The 15,106-nt window shown below is 45.6% G+C and overlaps 1 protein-coding gene across 1 annotated transcript; it reads left to right on the top strand.

The window, feature by feature from the left end:
* The first annotated feature begins 5,559 nt into the window (after nucleotides 1–5,559).
* LOC147944952 (uncharacterized) lies at nucleotides 5,560–6,842 on the top strand. The gene has a single exon (XM_087451409.1). The coding sequence runs from the start codon at nucleotides 5,560–5,562 to the stop codon at nucleotides 6,421–6,423; it is 864 nt and encodes a 287-aa protein (XP_087307535.1). The 3' UTR covers nucleotides 6,424–6,842.
* The last annotated feature ends 8,264 nt before the right edge of the window (nucleotides 6,843–15,106 follow it).

The following is a 15,106-nucleotide window of genomic DNA, read 5'->3' as shown; positions in this document are numbered from 1 at the left end:
ATAGGTGTGCAAATCAATTCTTTTAAACCTCTTTACATGTCCCTAAAATTGGGGTGTCACAACAATTGATTGCAAGACCATTGATCATGAGATCAAAACTCCCAACCTGTGTATGGGGACATGCCATCTTGGATGCAGAAGCACTTATTCGGATAAGACCAAGTGCATATCATATGTAATCCCCTTTACAGTTTGCATTTGGTCGAGAACCAAATATATCCCATCTAAGGATTTTTGGTTGTGCGATATATATCTGCGTATAACACCTTCACAAAATACAAAGATGGGATCACAAAGAAGGTTGGGTATATATACTGGTTGTGATTTTCCATCAATTATAAGATACCTAGAACCACAGACTGATGATGTCTTTACAACACGTTTTGCCGATTGTCATTTTGAAGAAAAAGTTTTCTCGGTTCTAGGGGGAGAAAATAAACAAGTAGGAAAATATATCAAATGGTGTGTACCATCTTTGTTACACCTTAATCCTCCTACAAAGCAGTCCGAAATATAAGTTCGACGAGTCATACATGTGCAGAGTATTGCAAATCAACTTCTTGATGCATTTGTTGATACCAAAACAATAACTAAATCATATATACCAGTTGAAAATGTTCCTGCTAGAATTGAAATACCACAAGAACGTGGATAAGCAGATGATACACGAGAGTCTATAACACGTTTGAAGCGTGGTAGCCTAGTTGGTTCTAAGGATAATAATCCTAGAAAAAGAAAAGAATTTGAAAAGCATGATATACCCAAAATAGCAGAAAGCATTTTGGAAGAAATGAATCATGAGTCTAATGAAATTATTGAGCATCATGAGCCTAAAGAAAATCATGAACTTTCTATCAACTATATCCATAATGGAAATATATGGAATCGAAATAAAATCGATGATGTTGATGACACTTTCTCGTACCTTGTTTCATGGGAAATAGATGAGAAAAGTGAGGATCTAGAGCTAAAGTATGTATATGAATGTCAAAGAGACATGACTGGACAAAATGGAAAGATGAAATACAAGTGGAACTTGACTCGCTTAATAAACGAAATGTATTCGGACCTATTGTACTCACGCCTGAAAATGTGAGACCGGTTAGATACAAGTGGGTATTCGTTAGAACAGGAAATGAGAAAAATGAAATTACGAGATATAAGGCTTGTCTTGTAGCTCAAGGATTTTCTCAAAGACCTGGGATTGATTATGAGGAAACATATTCCCATATTATGGATGCAATATTGTTTAGATTTCTAATGAGTCTATTAGCTGGCGAAAATCTAGGCATGCGTCTCATGGATGTAGTTACACAATAATTATATGGATCATTAGATACTGATATCTATATGAGAGTTCCTGATGGATTTAATATGCCAAAAGTATTAAAAGCTTAGTCCAAAGAGTTATGTGCAATAAAGTTGCAAAGATCATTAGATGGGTTAAAGTAGTATGGACGTATGTGGTATGATCGTCTCAGTGAGCATTTAACAAAAGAAGAATATGTGAATAATCCTATATGCCCATGTGTTTGCATTAAGAAAATAAACTCCGGATTTGTGAAAATCGTGGTATATGTTTATGATCTTAATATAGTCGGGACTCCTCAGGAAATACAGAGCCATATTAAATCAAGTAGCAGAATTCGTAAGAATACAGAGCCAACTCTCTTATATGAGAGCAATATTGCATGTGTTGCTCAGACAAAGAAAGGATATATCAAAAGTGACAGAACCAAACATATCCCAATGATTGGTCCTCTTATCCAGCTTTGTTCCGCCATTGGAACAGAGTAAGAAAATAAAAACAGAGGAGGTAAAGAGAGAGAGAGAGCGAAAAAAAAAAAAAAAAAAAGGAAATACTTGTGATGTGATTATATATAATAATAAACACATTCTCACACTCGACAAAAAAAAAAAAAAAAAAAAAAAAAAAAAAGACACATACTCACAAAAAGTATATGTGTTGATGTAATATGATTGGCGTGGGGTTTTTGGTGTCTTAATACAAATTCTGAACAGAGATGACATTCTTTTTTTTTATATATAAATTTTTATTTTTATCTTTTTTTTCTTATCCTTCGATTATTAAGCACCAAAACGTTACCTTATCTTCCACTTTTTTTATTTATTTATTATAGATAATTGTTTCCTTCAAATCTAATACATCCGACTTAGTTCGAATTTCAAATCGCGGGTTGTACAAAAAAGAAGAAGAATAAAAAAATATAATTTGAGCGAGTTGATCATTGGTATAACGAGAAGTTGTCCAAAGAGAAAGAAGGACAATATGTTTGGGGAAGAAGTGGGAACTTTCATTAGTTATTATTTCCGCATCTCAAGGGCTCTCGATCAAGTCATTTCGAACACGTTACACACCATTGCATGTATGTACACGTACATGTGTATGTTACGGCATACGTTTTGTGTGTACGCATCTCACCCTTATCAGTTCGAGAGGAGAATATTAGTTCTTGAAAAATGTTTGATAAATAAATAACCCAAAAAACCGAATAAACTGATAAAACCAAACCCGGCCCCAAAGTCTTTCCTCCGTTACATATACTCATATTTGAGATGTGATAACAATTTTCAATTTAATTTTTTTTTCTGATAGGTGAAGATTTAGAATCAGATGGATGATGAAATTTCTGAATTGAAGTCGGACTCGAACATCCTTACCATCGACTTTCCACCGAAAACAGTCATCGTTGGAATCAGAATGTAATTGACTTGTCCATCCGAGTAATAAAGTCTGATTTGTAAATATTCATAACCAGCTAGAAGGTGATTTATGAACCTCAAGCGAAAAAGAATGTAATCGTGTTGAGTTTGGAGATAAAGAATATAAAAACGAGAGGATCAAAAGGTTCTAAGCAATTTATGTGTTACCGACAATTTTAGCCTTTTACTAGATTAATCCATCTTTAGGAAGAAGATATTGCCTAATAAGAATGAAGCGTCTCTATCCTTTTAAAAAATTTATCATCATTTTTAGTCATTTATCTCAATATGTGACATAATTTGGGTTTGGGAGAAGATAAAGAACATGAGCACATTTGCATCCATGGAAAAAAAGCAGTTTCATGAGGGAACTACATGATGATACAAGCTTCACGATCAATCTTCTAGCTTTTACCTTTAATTTACCTAACATATTAGAAAACTACTGTCGAGAGATATAAGATTTTGCTCCATTTTTTTTTTTTTTTTTGCTAAACATATAAATATCATTTAGCTGCAATGTTTGATATTTAGTTTCCAAAAATGATAAAGTTGAAATAACATGATCTTAGTTATCCTTCAAACTTTCTTATAAATGCTTATATTTATCTAATAAATAAATCTTTTTTAAAATGAATTTCTCAGTAATAGTTTTAAAACTTTTATTAAAGTAAATAAATTAATCATTTGTAATAAGCTAAAGTAAAAATAATTCTAAATAAAAATGTATTAGACTAAGAATAAATTAATACAAATTATAAAAATATTTCTGTGGCCTAGCGCAGCTTTTTATCTAGTTCATATTAGATATAAAAAGGACAACCCCTTATACGAGATTATACTCACTTGTACTATCGAAGATTCTGAGCTGCAGAATACTTTTTTCTAAGACTGAATTTTTTTTTGACGACCGCGAATCAAACAAGTTACCGTCAATGTTTGATATTGTTGAGGGTGGATCCACACCTCAAACAAGAGGCCTGGCCCAGGAAAAAGCCCATGATAAATCTCCAAAGGAAGGGAGGGTATTATGGTCTTTTATATGGACGAACCGACACGATTCCCTATAAATACAGGCGTACGGCCCGCATTTAGGGGGATCGTGAAAAAGGCAGCAGAATTCGTACAGCAAGAACCAGAGCTCAGCTCGTCCAAGAAAAAGTCAACGTTTTCAAGCCTATAGCTCGGAGAGTTGACGAGCTATCAGCCTGTCGATTACTTTGTTTGTAACTCGTTTACATTGTGTTGTAGTCCGTCCTTTAGTGCCTCGGCATCGATATAATAAAGAGAACTTCGACCCTCCCTTGACCGAACTAAACATTCTAATTGTGACCAAAAGGGACATCAACAATTTGGCGCGCCAGGAAGGGGGACAACAAGTCAAAGTTTTCTGAAAAATTGAAGAACGGACCTACACCAACTAAACGAGATGACGATAGTTGACAAGGAAAGAAGCAAAGAAGCAAGCTCGTCGGGGGGAACAATCACCCCGGCGACGGATCAAGCGGAGCAGATAGTCCTTCCCGCGCCAGACGCTCCAAGAAAAGTTGTGACGGTAGAAAGCCCAGAAACGTTCGTCATAGCTACAAATTTGACGACCCCAGCGACCGCAGAGGCACCACAGGCTCCGACACAACTCTCTCTGCTCAACAACCAGCCCGTCTCTAGCATAGACGAGCTGTTCCGAGGAATCTTAACGCGCCTCGACCAGCAGGAAGAGCGAACAAACAACCGTTTGGATGCGCTCACTGCGGCGCAGTTCAATTCGCAAGATGAAATCAATCATCTCCACAACGCTCGGCTCAACTCAATGAACTTCACCTCAGCAAGGACAACGCCAGGGCCGTATGTGCAGACCGGCGGATTAGAGCGTAATCCCGTCCAGCGCCTTGCCGAGCAGGGTACCGAAGTGGCAGATCGAACGAAGGATGCCGAGCTAATAGCAATGAAACAACAAATGAAAGAAATGGCCGCAATGATCCAGAAAGCGACGGATAAGGCACCCGAAGTCGGACTCATGCTCGAGGCAACACAGCGAACTCCATTCTCTCGACAACTCGCTACAACAGCGGTCAAACGAGCGGTCAAGCCAAGGTTGGGCCATTACGATGGAACGGTCGACCCACGAGACATCTTGCTCACCTTCGGCGTGGCCCTCGGCCCATTGCAGTTCAGCCCGGCAGAATACGACGCAGGAGCTTGTCAAGTTTTCGCCGAACATTTGACAGGAACCGCCTTGAGTTGGTTCTCGAGGCTACCACCAGGATCAATCGACAGCATCAGGGAGCTGATAACTGAGTTTCTGAAGCAGTTCTCTGTTTTAATTGAGGACAAGAATTCCCACGCCGACTTATATGCCTTAACTCAGCACAAGGGGAATCGCTTCGGTCCTTTATTGGACGATTCAAGGAGATTTATGTCAACATCTCAATCCCCGATGCGGCCGCAATCGTTGCGCTCCGAAACGCACTATGGTATGAATCTCGATTCAAGGAGGAATTATCTTTGACACATGTCGAGACCGTAGCCGAGGCATTACTCCGAGCTGCAAAACACATTGGGCTCGAAGAAGAGAAAGCTATCAACGCCAAGAAGCATTCCTCGGAGGCAAGTGCAATAACCAGACAGCCTATAGCCGCAGCTCCAAGAGTCGATTATGTCGAGCCACGGCAGCACTTCACCAAGAACCAAGATCGAACTCGCCGAACCTTTGCGATCAGCGAAAACAAGTATATCCGGAAAGAAGGAGCTGAAAATAGCGCAACCTCGTATTGCGACTACCATCAGAGTAATACCCACTCGACAGACGAATGTCATTACCTCCAGAGGATTCTGATGGAACGATACAAGAAAGGCGCAATAGTCGTCGAGCCGGACAAAAGCAAGACAGCCCGACCTGGACGAAATGATGCCAAGCGCGCTGAAAATATCGCTCGAAAGTTCGTCAAAGATTCAAAGATATTAGCCGACCAAAGTGAAGACGAGATGGAAATTCCAAACCTACTAGCTGAACGACGTGAAGACAGCGGTCACGAAAAACGACCGCATACAGACCGCAAGCCTGATCAACGTCCCCCGACTATAAGACGAATCAACATGATAATGGGTGGACTAGCCGGATGTAACGATTCGGTCAGAGCAATCAGAGATTACACTAAGAAAGCCGAAATGACGAAGTCTTTGCCGTCGCGGTTCGAGGCTGAAAGTATGCCAATCACCTTTGACGGAAAAGACCTGGAAGGTTTGGATTTACCGCACAACGACCCGTTGGTCGTCGAGCTCTTGATCGGTGAAAGCGAGGTGACGAGAATATTGATCGACACTGGAAGCTCGGTCAACGTCATCTTCAGAGACGTCTTGGCAAAAATGGAAATCGGCGAGCGGGACATTATGCCAGAGTGTCACTCTTTGACGGGTTTCGACGGGGATCACCTTATGTCCGTCGGCACAATTACTTTGCCGATCTTCGTTGGGGGGATAGCCAGGTATTTCCGTTTCGCGGTTATCGACAAGCCGACAATCTACAACGTCATCCTCGGCACCCCGTGGATCCACAAGATGAAAGCCGTCCCATCAACGTACCATCAGTGCGTTAAATTCCCAACTTCAAAAGGGGTGTACACGTTGCGCGGCAACCAGCAAACCGCACGAGCCTGTTTCCTGATCGAGCATAAGCTTCGCACCGGAAAGAAATTATAGCAATCAAAGCCGCGAGTCGGCGACAACAGCACGTCACCGACAGACAGAAAGCCGACTGCCGTCCAACAAGGCGTTGCCGCGGTCGAGGAGGTGAGCTTAGACGAGAACGACAAGAAACGATGCGTGAATATCGGCACAGAAATAACGTCCGCCATGCGAGACGAGTTAATACTTTTCCTCAAAACCAACATCTCAACGTTCGCATGGAGCGTGACTGATATGAAAGGAATCGACCCAAGCGTCACGACCCACGAGCTCAATGCCGACCCAACGCATAAGCCGGTCAAACAGAAACGGCGCAAGTTAGGCCCTGAACGGTCGCAAGCAGTAAACGATGAAGTTGACAAACTCCTCGGTGCCGGGTCAATCGTGGAAGTAAAATATCCAGAGTGGCTAGCCAATCCGGTAGTCGTCAAAAAGAAGAATGGGAAGTGGCGAATTTGCGTTGATTTTACCGATCTTAACAAGGCTTGCCCAAAGGATAGCTTCCCATTGCCAAGAATCGATCAGCTCGTCGAAGCAACTGCGGGCAACGAGCTGTTAACCTTTATGGACGCATTCTCCGGTTACAACCAGATTATGATGCACAAGGACGACCAGGAAAAAACATCATTCATCACGGATAGAGGGACATACTGCTACAAGGTCATGCCTTTTGGTCTGAAAAACGCGGGAGCGACGTATCAACGGCTAGTCAACAAGATGTTTGCCGAGCAGCTCGGCCGGACTATGGAGGTCTATATTGATGATATGCTCTTTAAATCACAGCACGCCAAGGATCATATTACTCACCTGCGACAATGCTTCGACACCCTCAACAAGTATGGGATGAAGCTAAACCCGGCCAAATGCACATTTGCAGTGAAATCCGGTGAATTCCTTGGGTACCTGGTAACCAGACGAGGCATCGAGGCGAACCCGAAGCAAATTAAGGCGATCATCTATCTACCACAACCAAAGAACGCCAGAGAAGTACAGCGATTAACTGGACGAATCGCTGCTCTAAATCGTTTTATATCCAGATCGACCGACAAGTGTCTACCATTTTACCAGCTTCTCAAAACAAAGGGCAAGTTCGAGTGGACCGACGCCTGTCACAGCGCGTTCAACGAGCTAAAAAATTATTTATCGACCCCACCAATCTTAGCAAAGCCGGAGCTCGGCGAAATCTTATTTCTCTATATCGCGGTCTCGGAGTCGGCCGTCAGTGGTGTACTCGTTAAAGACGACCGAGGAGAGCAACGACCCATCTTTTATATAAGCAAATCACTTGACGACGCGGAAACTCGCTACCCAACAGTTGAAAAGGTCGCCCTGGCAGTAGTCACGTCGGCAAAAAAGCTCCGACCGTATTTCCAGTCACATACTATCGCTGTCCTGTCCAACCAACCTTTACGATCTATATTGCACAGCCCGAACCAATCGGGTCGACTAACGAAGTGGGCAATTGAACTTAGTGAGTACGACATCGAGTATCGAACTCGGCCGGCTGCAAAGTCCCAAGTACTCGCCGATTTCTTGATTGAGCTGCCGTTTGGGGAGGCCAAACCAACACCTGTCGACCCGTCAGATGACCGATGGACCTTGCATGTGGACGGAGCGTCCTCTCATCTTGGATCGGGCATAGGGATTCGACTAACTTCGCCGACCGGGGAAATTTTGGAGCAGTCCTTCCGCCTTCGATTCCAAGCAACCAACAACGTCGCCGAGTACGAAGCACTCATCGCCGGTCTTAAGCTCGCTAACGGAATGCAGATTAAGCGGATACGGGCTTTTTGCGATTCCCAGCTTGTCGCCAGCCAGTTCAGCGGCGAGTGCGACACCAAGAGCGAACCTTTGGCCGCCTACCTTAGTGTCGTTAAGATTTTTTCAAAGCGCTTTGACGAATTCGAACTCGTCAAAATTCCCAGAGGAGACAATGCTCCGGCCGACGCTTTGGCAGCACTCGCCTCAACATCGGATCCCGATCTTCGGCGAATAATCCCGGTAGAAAGCATAGATACGCCGAGCATAAGTGAAAATTACGCCGAGACGTGCCTCGCACTCCACCAACCCAATGAAATAAGGACGACTTATCGAACGATGAGGTCAGGCCGAGGGTGCGAACCCGCATCTGGCAGCGACGCGACGGATTGGCGGGTCGAAATCCGAGCATACCTAGCCGACGGTGACGTGCCAACAGATAAATGGGCTAGACGAAGATTAAAAGCCAAGGCCGCCCACTACACTTTGATGAAAGACCATTTGCTCCGGTGGACGGCGGCAGGAGCCTTGTTGCTTTGCATACACGGCGACGACACCGAGCGTGTCATGATGGAAATGCACGAGGGAGCTGGAGGAAATCACTCAGGTGGCCGAGCCCTAGCACTACGAATCAGGAAGCATGGCCATTACTGGCCTACGATGATATCTGATTGTGAAAAGTTCGTCGCCAAGTGTGAAAAATGCCAGCGACACGCCCCCATTATTCATCAGCCGACCGAACTGCTACGAGCTGGAGTAGCCCCTTACCCTTTCATGCGCTGGGCGATGGACATCATCGGCCCATTACCAACTTCCAGACAAAAGCGATATATACTCGTCCTAACCGATTATTTCACTAAATGGGTCGAGGCCGAATCCTACGCAAATATCAAAGCGAGGGACGTCCAACTCTTCGTCTGGAAATACGTAATCTGTCGCCACGGCCTCCCATACGAGATAATCACCGACAACGGCTCACAGTTCATCTCCCTGCAGTTCGAAAATTTTTGTGCAAGATGGCGAATCAAACTAAGCAAGTCGACGCCGAGGTATCCACAAGGGAACGGCCAGGCAGAAGCTACCAACAAAACCATACTCGATGGTCTTAAGAAAAGACTAGACGCCAAGAAGGGTGCTTGGGCCGACGAGCTTGATGGAGTACTTTGGTCCTACCGGACGACCCCAAGGACGTCCACTAACCAAACCCCATTCTCCCTAGCTTACGGAATGGAAGCAATGGCACCGGCAGAGGTCGGCAGTTCGAGCCTCCGGCGGACAATGCTCGTTCAGAACACCGCGCTCAACAGTCAGATGCTCTTGGATAGGCTCGACGAGTTGGAAGAAGAACGAGACAAAGCACTCCTACGAATCCAGAACTATCAGCTCGCCGCAGCCAAGTACTATAACAAAAAGGTCCATAATCGGCATTTTGACGAAGGTGATCTCGTCCTTCGCAAGGTCTTTGAGAATACCGCCGAACCGGATGCCGGGAAAATGGGAGCTAATTGGGAAGGTCCATATATAGTGTCTAAGGTCGTCCATCCCGGCGTGTACGAACTCTTAACAATGGGCGGCAAACCAGTGCCGAGGTCTTGGAATTCAATGCATCTCAAGCGTTACTACTACTGAAAATCACCAAGCGAGCTCGGCTATGTGTAGCTCGTCCTTTCTATAAGTATGAATAAGCATGTAAATGTGAACTACGATCGGCTTGATCCCTCCTGATCGGGGGGTACGTAGGCAGTCCCATTCTACGGGAACCAGCCACCAGTAATATAAAATTTCTTTTTCAAAAAATATATCTCGTCATTTGCGAATCATTTTAGTTATTACCCTGGCCCGGTAATGACCCGACGTTCCGACGTATTATTCTAAGCCGAGTCGCACTCGCACAAAAAGGGTAAGCCGACTATTAACGGTCGCCCCCGGTTATTTTAAGCCAAGTCCTAACTCGCACTAAAAGGGTAAGCCGACCATCACGAGTCGCACTTTTTCAAAAAAAAAAAGAGTGAGAGTAGAATTCTCGAAAGTAACATGAAATTTTAACTTGTTAAAAAAAAAAGAGAGAGGCGAAACAGTCTGATACGGGTGCCGACCCCATTACGGCACAAACCAAAAAAAAAAAAAAAAAACAAAAAAACAAAAACAACAACAAACCAAAGACAAGTCATTCAATTCCTAGATCGGCGTTGGAAGGCACGTTAAATTCCAACCCGCCAATTGTCGTCTGCCAATAGCGGCACGACTCTTTCGCATCCTTCAACAGGTCCATCGGAATAGCCACACCTCGTCCAACCATGTCCTCGAGGTACGTACAGACCCCATCGACGCGACTACTTTCGCTAAAGTAGTAACTTGTGCTCTCCAACTGCCTCACATAACGGCGAAGCACGTCGATACGATCGCGACAAGCTTCGATCTCCTCCCGCTCCTCGAACAGCCTCCGACCAAGGGTGTCAAGGTCGCCCTGCTCAAGTGTGGGAACTACCACTTCCGCACATAGATCTTCGCGCCGGGTACGCTCTTCCACCAACCGATCCCATCGCCACTTTGGGAAGAAGAGCCCTTCGTCGATCAGCGGTTCAAGACATTCCACAACCCCGTCAATACGACAGAAGTCGTAGTAACGCTCGAACGAACGACGGGTGGCAATGATGTAAGCCCTTAGCCGTTGAATGCGAGCGTTGTAATAGGCGAGCTTCGATTGAATCACCTCGTCAGACCTAACGCCGAGCTGTTCCCGCGCCCTGCGTAACCACGCTGACCTAGTTGTCACCGGCATCAGAGCAACTTTCTTCTTCCTACAAAAAAAAAAACAACAAACACAACAAACTCACCAAGACAGGAGTGAAGGAAAACACAGACTATTTATAGAACGGGGGCAAAAGTCCCAACAGCCACAAGTTTCCAAACGGCAGAAGCATTTAATGAGCCCAATAAACAACGTTTCGAAGAATAAGGCATTAAATGAGACCCCTCATTTAATGCCCCCAAAAGTACGAATAAAGTTTTAAGGGAGCCGACCCCCATACACGGCGCATAAAGCACAAGGGAGCCGACCCCAAAACACGGCAAAAGAAAGATAGCACGAGGGAGCCGACCCCTCAACACGGCAAGTGCGAACATGGAGCATTTATGACGCCGGATCAGCAGTCGGAGACTCGCAACCAGGAGTCAAAGGACGGGGGAGCTCTTCCGTAGGACGATCGACGGTCTGCTCTTCGATCCCACCCGCAGGACGATCGTCACCCTTTGCCTGTTCGCCTACGTTCCTTTCAGGACCCCGCTGCCAAACTCGCCTTCTTCCCTAACGTCGTCACCGCCTTCAGCATCGCCGCTAAGGGGGGAAGCGATCCACTCTGGAACCGGAGGAAGTGGCTTGGAATAGATCCTGGACACGTCAAAGTCAGCCTCGGTGATATCCGGGAGATCGAGATCATCAACGTCACCCTTCAGTTGAGTCATCACGGCGACGACTTTGTCCTTCAACCCCTCCTCAAGCACAGCGATTTGACCCTCCTCGACGAGCGTTTCGAGCATTTGGACATTCCCGACGGCTTGGTTGTACTCGAGAAATTTCTCCATCGACGCTTTGACTGCCTCGGCGTACCTCTTATGTTTGGCCAGCAATTTCTGAACGCGCACGGCCATTTCGTTAAAGGCTTTAATTCTCTCGTGGTAGCCGAAATCCTCCCGCCGATCTCTGAGCCTCTTTGTCTCCGAGTTGAGAGTAAGGTGCATCCTGTTGTAGGCCGCATCCGACGCCTCAAGCTTTGCCTTCAGGTCGTCCCGCTCCGAGATCCACTTGCGCCGTTGACTCTCAAACTTTGACGCTTCGTCACTAAGCCTTTGGTTGGACCGAACAGCCTCCCCTAGTTGGGCCTCGAGGCGTTCAATCTTCTCTGCGTAGGACGACGCTCCTGACCGGTCGTCCTCCTGATCGCGAACGCGGCGTTCGTAGCGCGAGGTTAAGCGATTGATTCGGGCAACAAGCTGAGAAGGAAAAAAGGATAAGAACAGATGAAAAGACAAAAACAGGTTCAAAAAACGAGTCGACGAACAGAACAAACAAAAACACACCTCGAAGGAGGCTTGCGCCACATCAGCAACTGCATGCGCTTCCTTCATCTGATCAACCGAAGGCAAACGACCAGGCCCAAAATGGATCCTCCGGAAAAGTTCAGAGCAAGCTGAAGAGTCGTTCGGGAAAGGACGAGCTTCGGACGTGTGCGAGAAATCCCAGCCAAAATCCAACGTCCTTTGCTTTTTTGACGGGTCAGGTCGTTCCAGGCTAGCGTCGTCTTTTCTTTTCGGAGGACCCTTTACACCCTCCGTATCACGACCAGACCCCTCCGAGCGACGAACTAAAGGAAGGGACTGGGACTGATGTCTCGGTGGTGCGTCAGACGACTGACGTGATCGAGAGGAGACCTTCCCGGCCGAACCAGCACCGGAGGACGAGTGATCACGTCGACCGTCCAACTGGGAAGTTGGACGGGGAACGGAAGACGAGTCCGACGCTCGGCGATAACGAGCAGACGCGTTGGGAACACTCATATTCATTTTACCCATCGTCTCGGCTAAAAAAAAAAAAAAAAAAAAGAGAGACTAATCAAAACAACAGAATTAATCTACAATTCGAAGAAAAACAAGAGTTGGATCGATCGCATAAGGATTACCTGTTTTTCTTCGAAGACCCGGTGGTTTCCTTGGACGATCTTTTTCGGTACCCGGCCACACGTAAGGGCAATGGAGCTTAATTGCGTCTATCTCGGCTTGCAAAGAAGAAGGGTACGGAAGCAGACACCTCGGAATAACAACTAAAAAAAAAAAAAAAAAAAAGAGGGGTTAAGTAAAGCCAAAAGATACAAGTGAAGATAACTAAGCAAGAAGGATCGGCTACCGGGTGAAGGGTTCCACCCAGAAAACCAAGGGATCGACGGATCCTCCATAACCCCCGCGGCAACTTCCAAAAAGAAGTACGAGCCTTTCCAGTTATACGTTTTGCCCTTGGCACCCTCGACGAGCGTCGTCTTCTTTCCCGAAGCTACGTAATAAAGACCGGGCGTCTTCTCCCGACTCGACGGATTCAGACATGTCAGCTCTTCAAAGTGATCACAAGTAAGCGTGACCCTTGCAGCCTCGGCCATGATCGAAAGACCGATAGCATTTCGAAAAGTCGCCGGGGCAAATTGGGAAATAGCCGCCTTTCGACGAGCGAAATACGTCATCAAAAAGGATGGGAGAGGGAAGGTGAGCCCGCACTCGGTAAAATATTTCTCCGAGAGACAAATAAAACCGGGAGGTGCATCCCAGTGACGTTGAAAAGATTCCGGAATCAAAATCTTTGGCCTAGTGCTTAGTATCTGGGCACTAACCGCGTCAGTCGTCACGTCAATTTTTAACTTCCCGATGCGAACTGCATCAATCGCCGCGTCAATTTTTATCGATGTCGGCGGCATGTGGTTGAAACGACTGACGGTCGGCAAAGGAACGTCGTCCATATTAAGAAACGATGGGTCGTCGTTTAGGGGCTCGTCTATCAGGGACGGAACCCTACAAGGGAGCCCCGACGAGCTTGGAGCCGCCGACCCAGGAATAAGACGACGCTTCAGCTCCTCGAATTGAGCCGCGTCCGAATCCGTCGAGGACGAGTCAGAAGAACTTGGAGAACGAGTACGACGACGGGCAGATCTCGCGGAGTCGCCGGATTCAGAAGTTGTAGCTCGTCGAAGGTGACTCGCGGCGGAAGAGTTAGACGACGAGGATCGAGGAGAATCCATAACGAAAGCGCGACACAAAAAGCAAAATAACGACGAGATAGGAAGAAGGGAGAATACCTGGACGATGACAGCACCAAAGCGCGAGAAGAAGATAATGAGGCAAGGGGAGAAGTGATATTTATAGGGGAAGAAGGAAGGATCTGGAAGCGTCATCATTGCCACACGCGCTCGGTGACGATACGACTTCCGGATTTCACGCGCGTCAAGCACCGCACACAACGATTCGACCCTGGGCATCGGAAACCGTTTTCTCACGCGCGACTCTTCGTTTGTCCAATCAGAAAAGCGTCCTTTCATCTTTTCACAATTATTCTTCGCCTAAAGACTACGAACTAAAGGTGGAGGGGGGGGACTACTGTTGAGGGTGGATCCACACCTCAAACAAGAGGCCTGGCCCAGGAAAAAGCCCATGATAAATCTCCAAAGGAAGGGAGGGTATTATGGTCTTTTATATGGACGAACCGACACGATTCCCTATAAATACAGGCGTACGGCCCGCATTTAGGGGGATCGTGAAAAAGGCAGCAGAATTCGTACAGCAAGAACCAGAGCTCAGCTCGTCCAAGAAAAAGTCAACGTTTTCAAGCCTATAGCTCGGAGAGTTGACGAGCTATCAGCCCGTCGATTACTTTGTTTGTAACTCGTTTACATTGTGTTGTAGTCCGTCCTTTAGTGCCTCGGCATCGATATAATAAAGAGAACTTCGACCCTCCCTTGACCGAACTAAACATTCTAATTGTGACCAAAAGGGAGATCAACAGATATCGTCGTCGTTCATGAGGTCTATTCTCTCTTAAGCAGGTTTGAACAAGTAAAGTAGTGTTTGTATTCCAATTCCATCCTCGTCAAACAAATTAGAACACAAAGAGATTTGCTAAATCGTAATTTTACTAATTATCGATAATTGTATTATTCTATGGCTACAAGGAAATTATCCTCCAGAATATATATTTGAAATCCACTTTGACGTAGAACTCTAACCATGCACTACTATAACAATATTAGGAAACTCCAAATAGAAACCGAATACGGAATACTTAAATAAATAAAAGATAAGGAAAATAGAATGAAAAACCACACAAGTAGGATGAGATCCAAGCACTTCTTCTTAATATCCTTTGAAGAAGCATCATGGTGAACTAATAGATGATCAAAAA

The sequence above is a fragment of the Camelina sativa genome, chromosome 5 (assembly GCF_030686135.1).
Source record: "Camelina sativa cultivar CO46 ecotype springtype chromosome 5, ASM3068613v1".
Lineage (NCBI taxonomy): Eukaryota > Viridiplantae > Streptophyta > Magnoliopsida > Brassicales > Brassicaceae > Camelina > Camelina sativa.
This window is presented reverse-complemented; position numbering and strand designations above follow the sequence as displayed.

What these genes read in the sequence shown, in the direction of transcription:
- LOC147944952 (XM_087451409.1), top strand. Translation starts at nt 5,560, where the DNA reads ATGGAACGATACAAGAAAGGCGCAATAGTCGTCGAGCCGGACAAAAGC.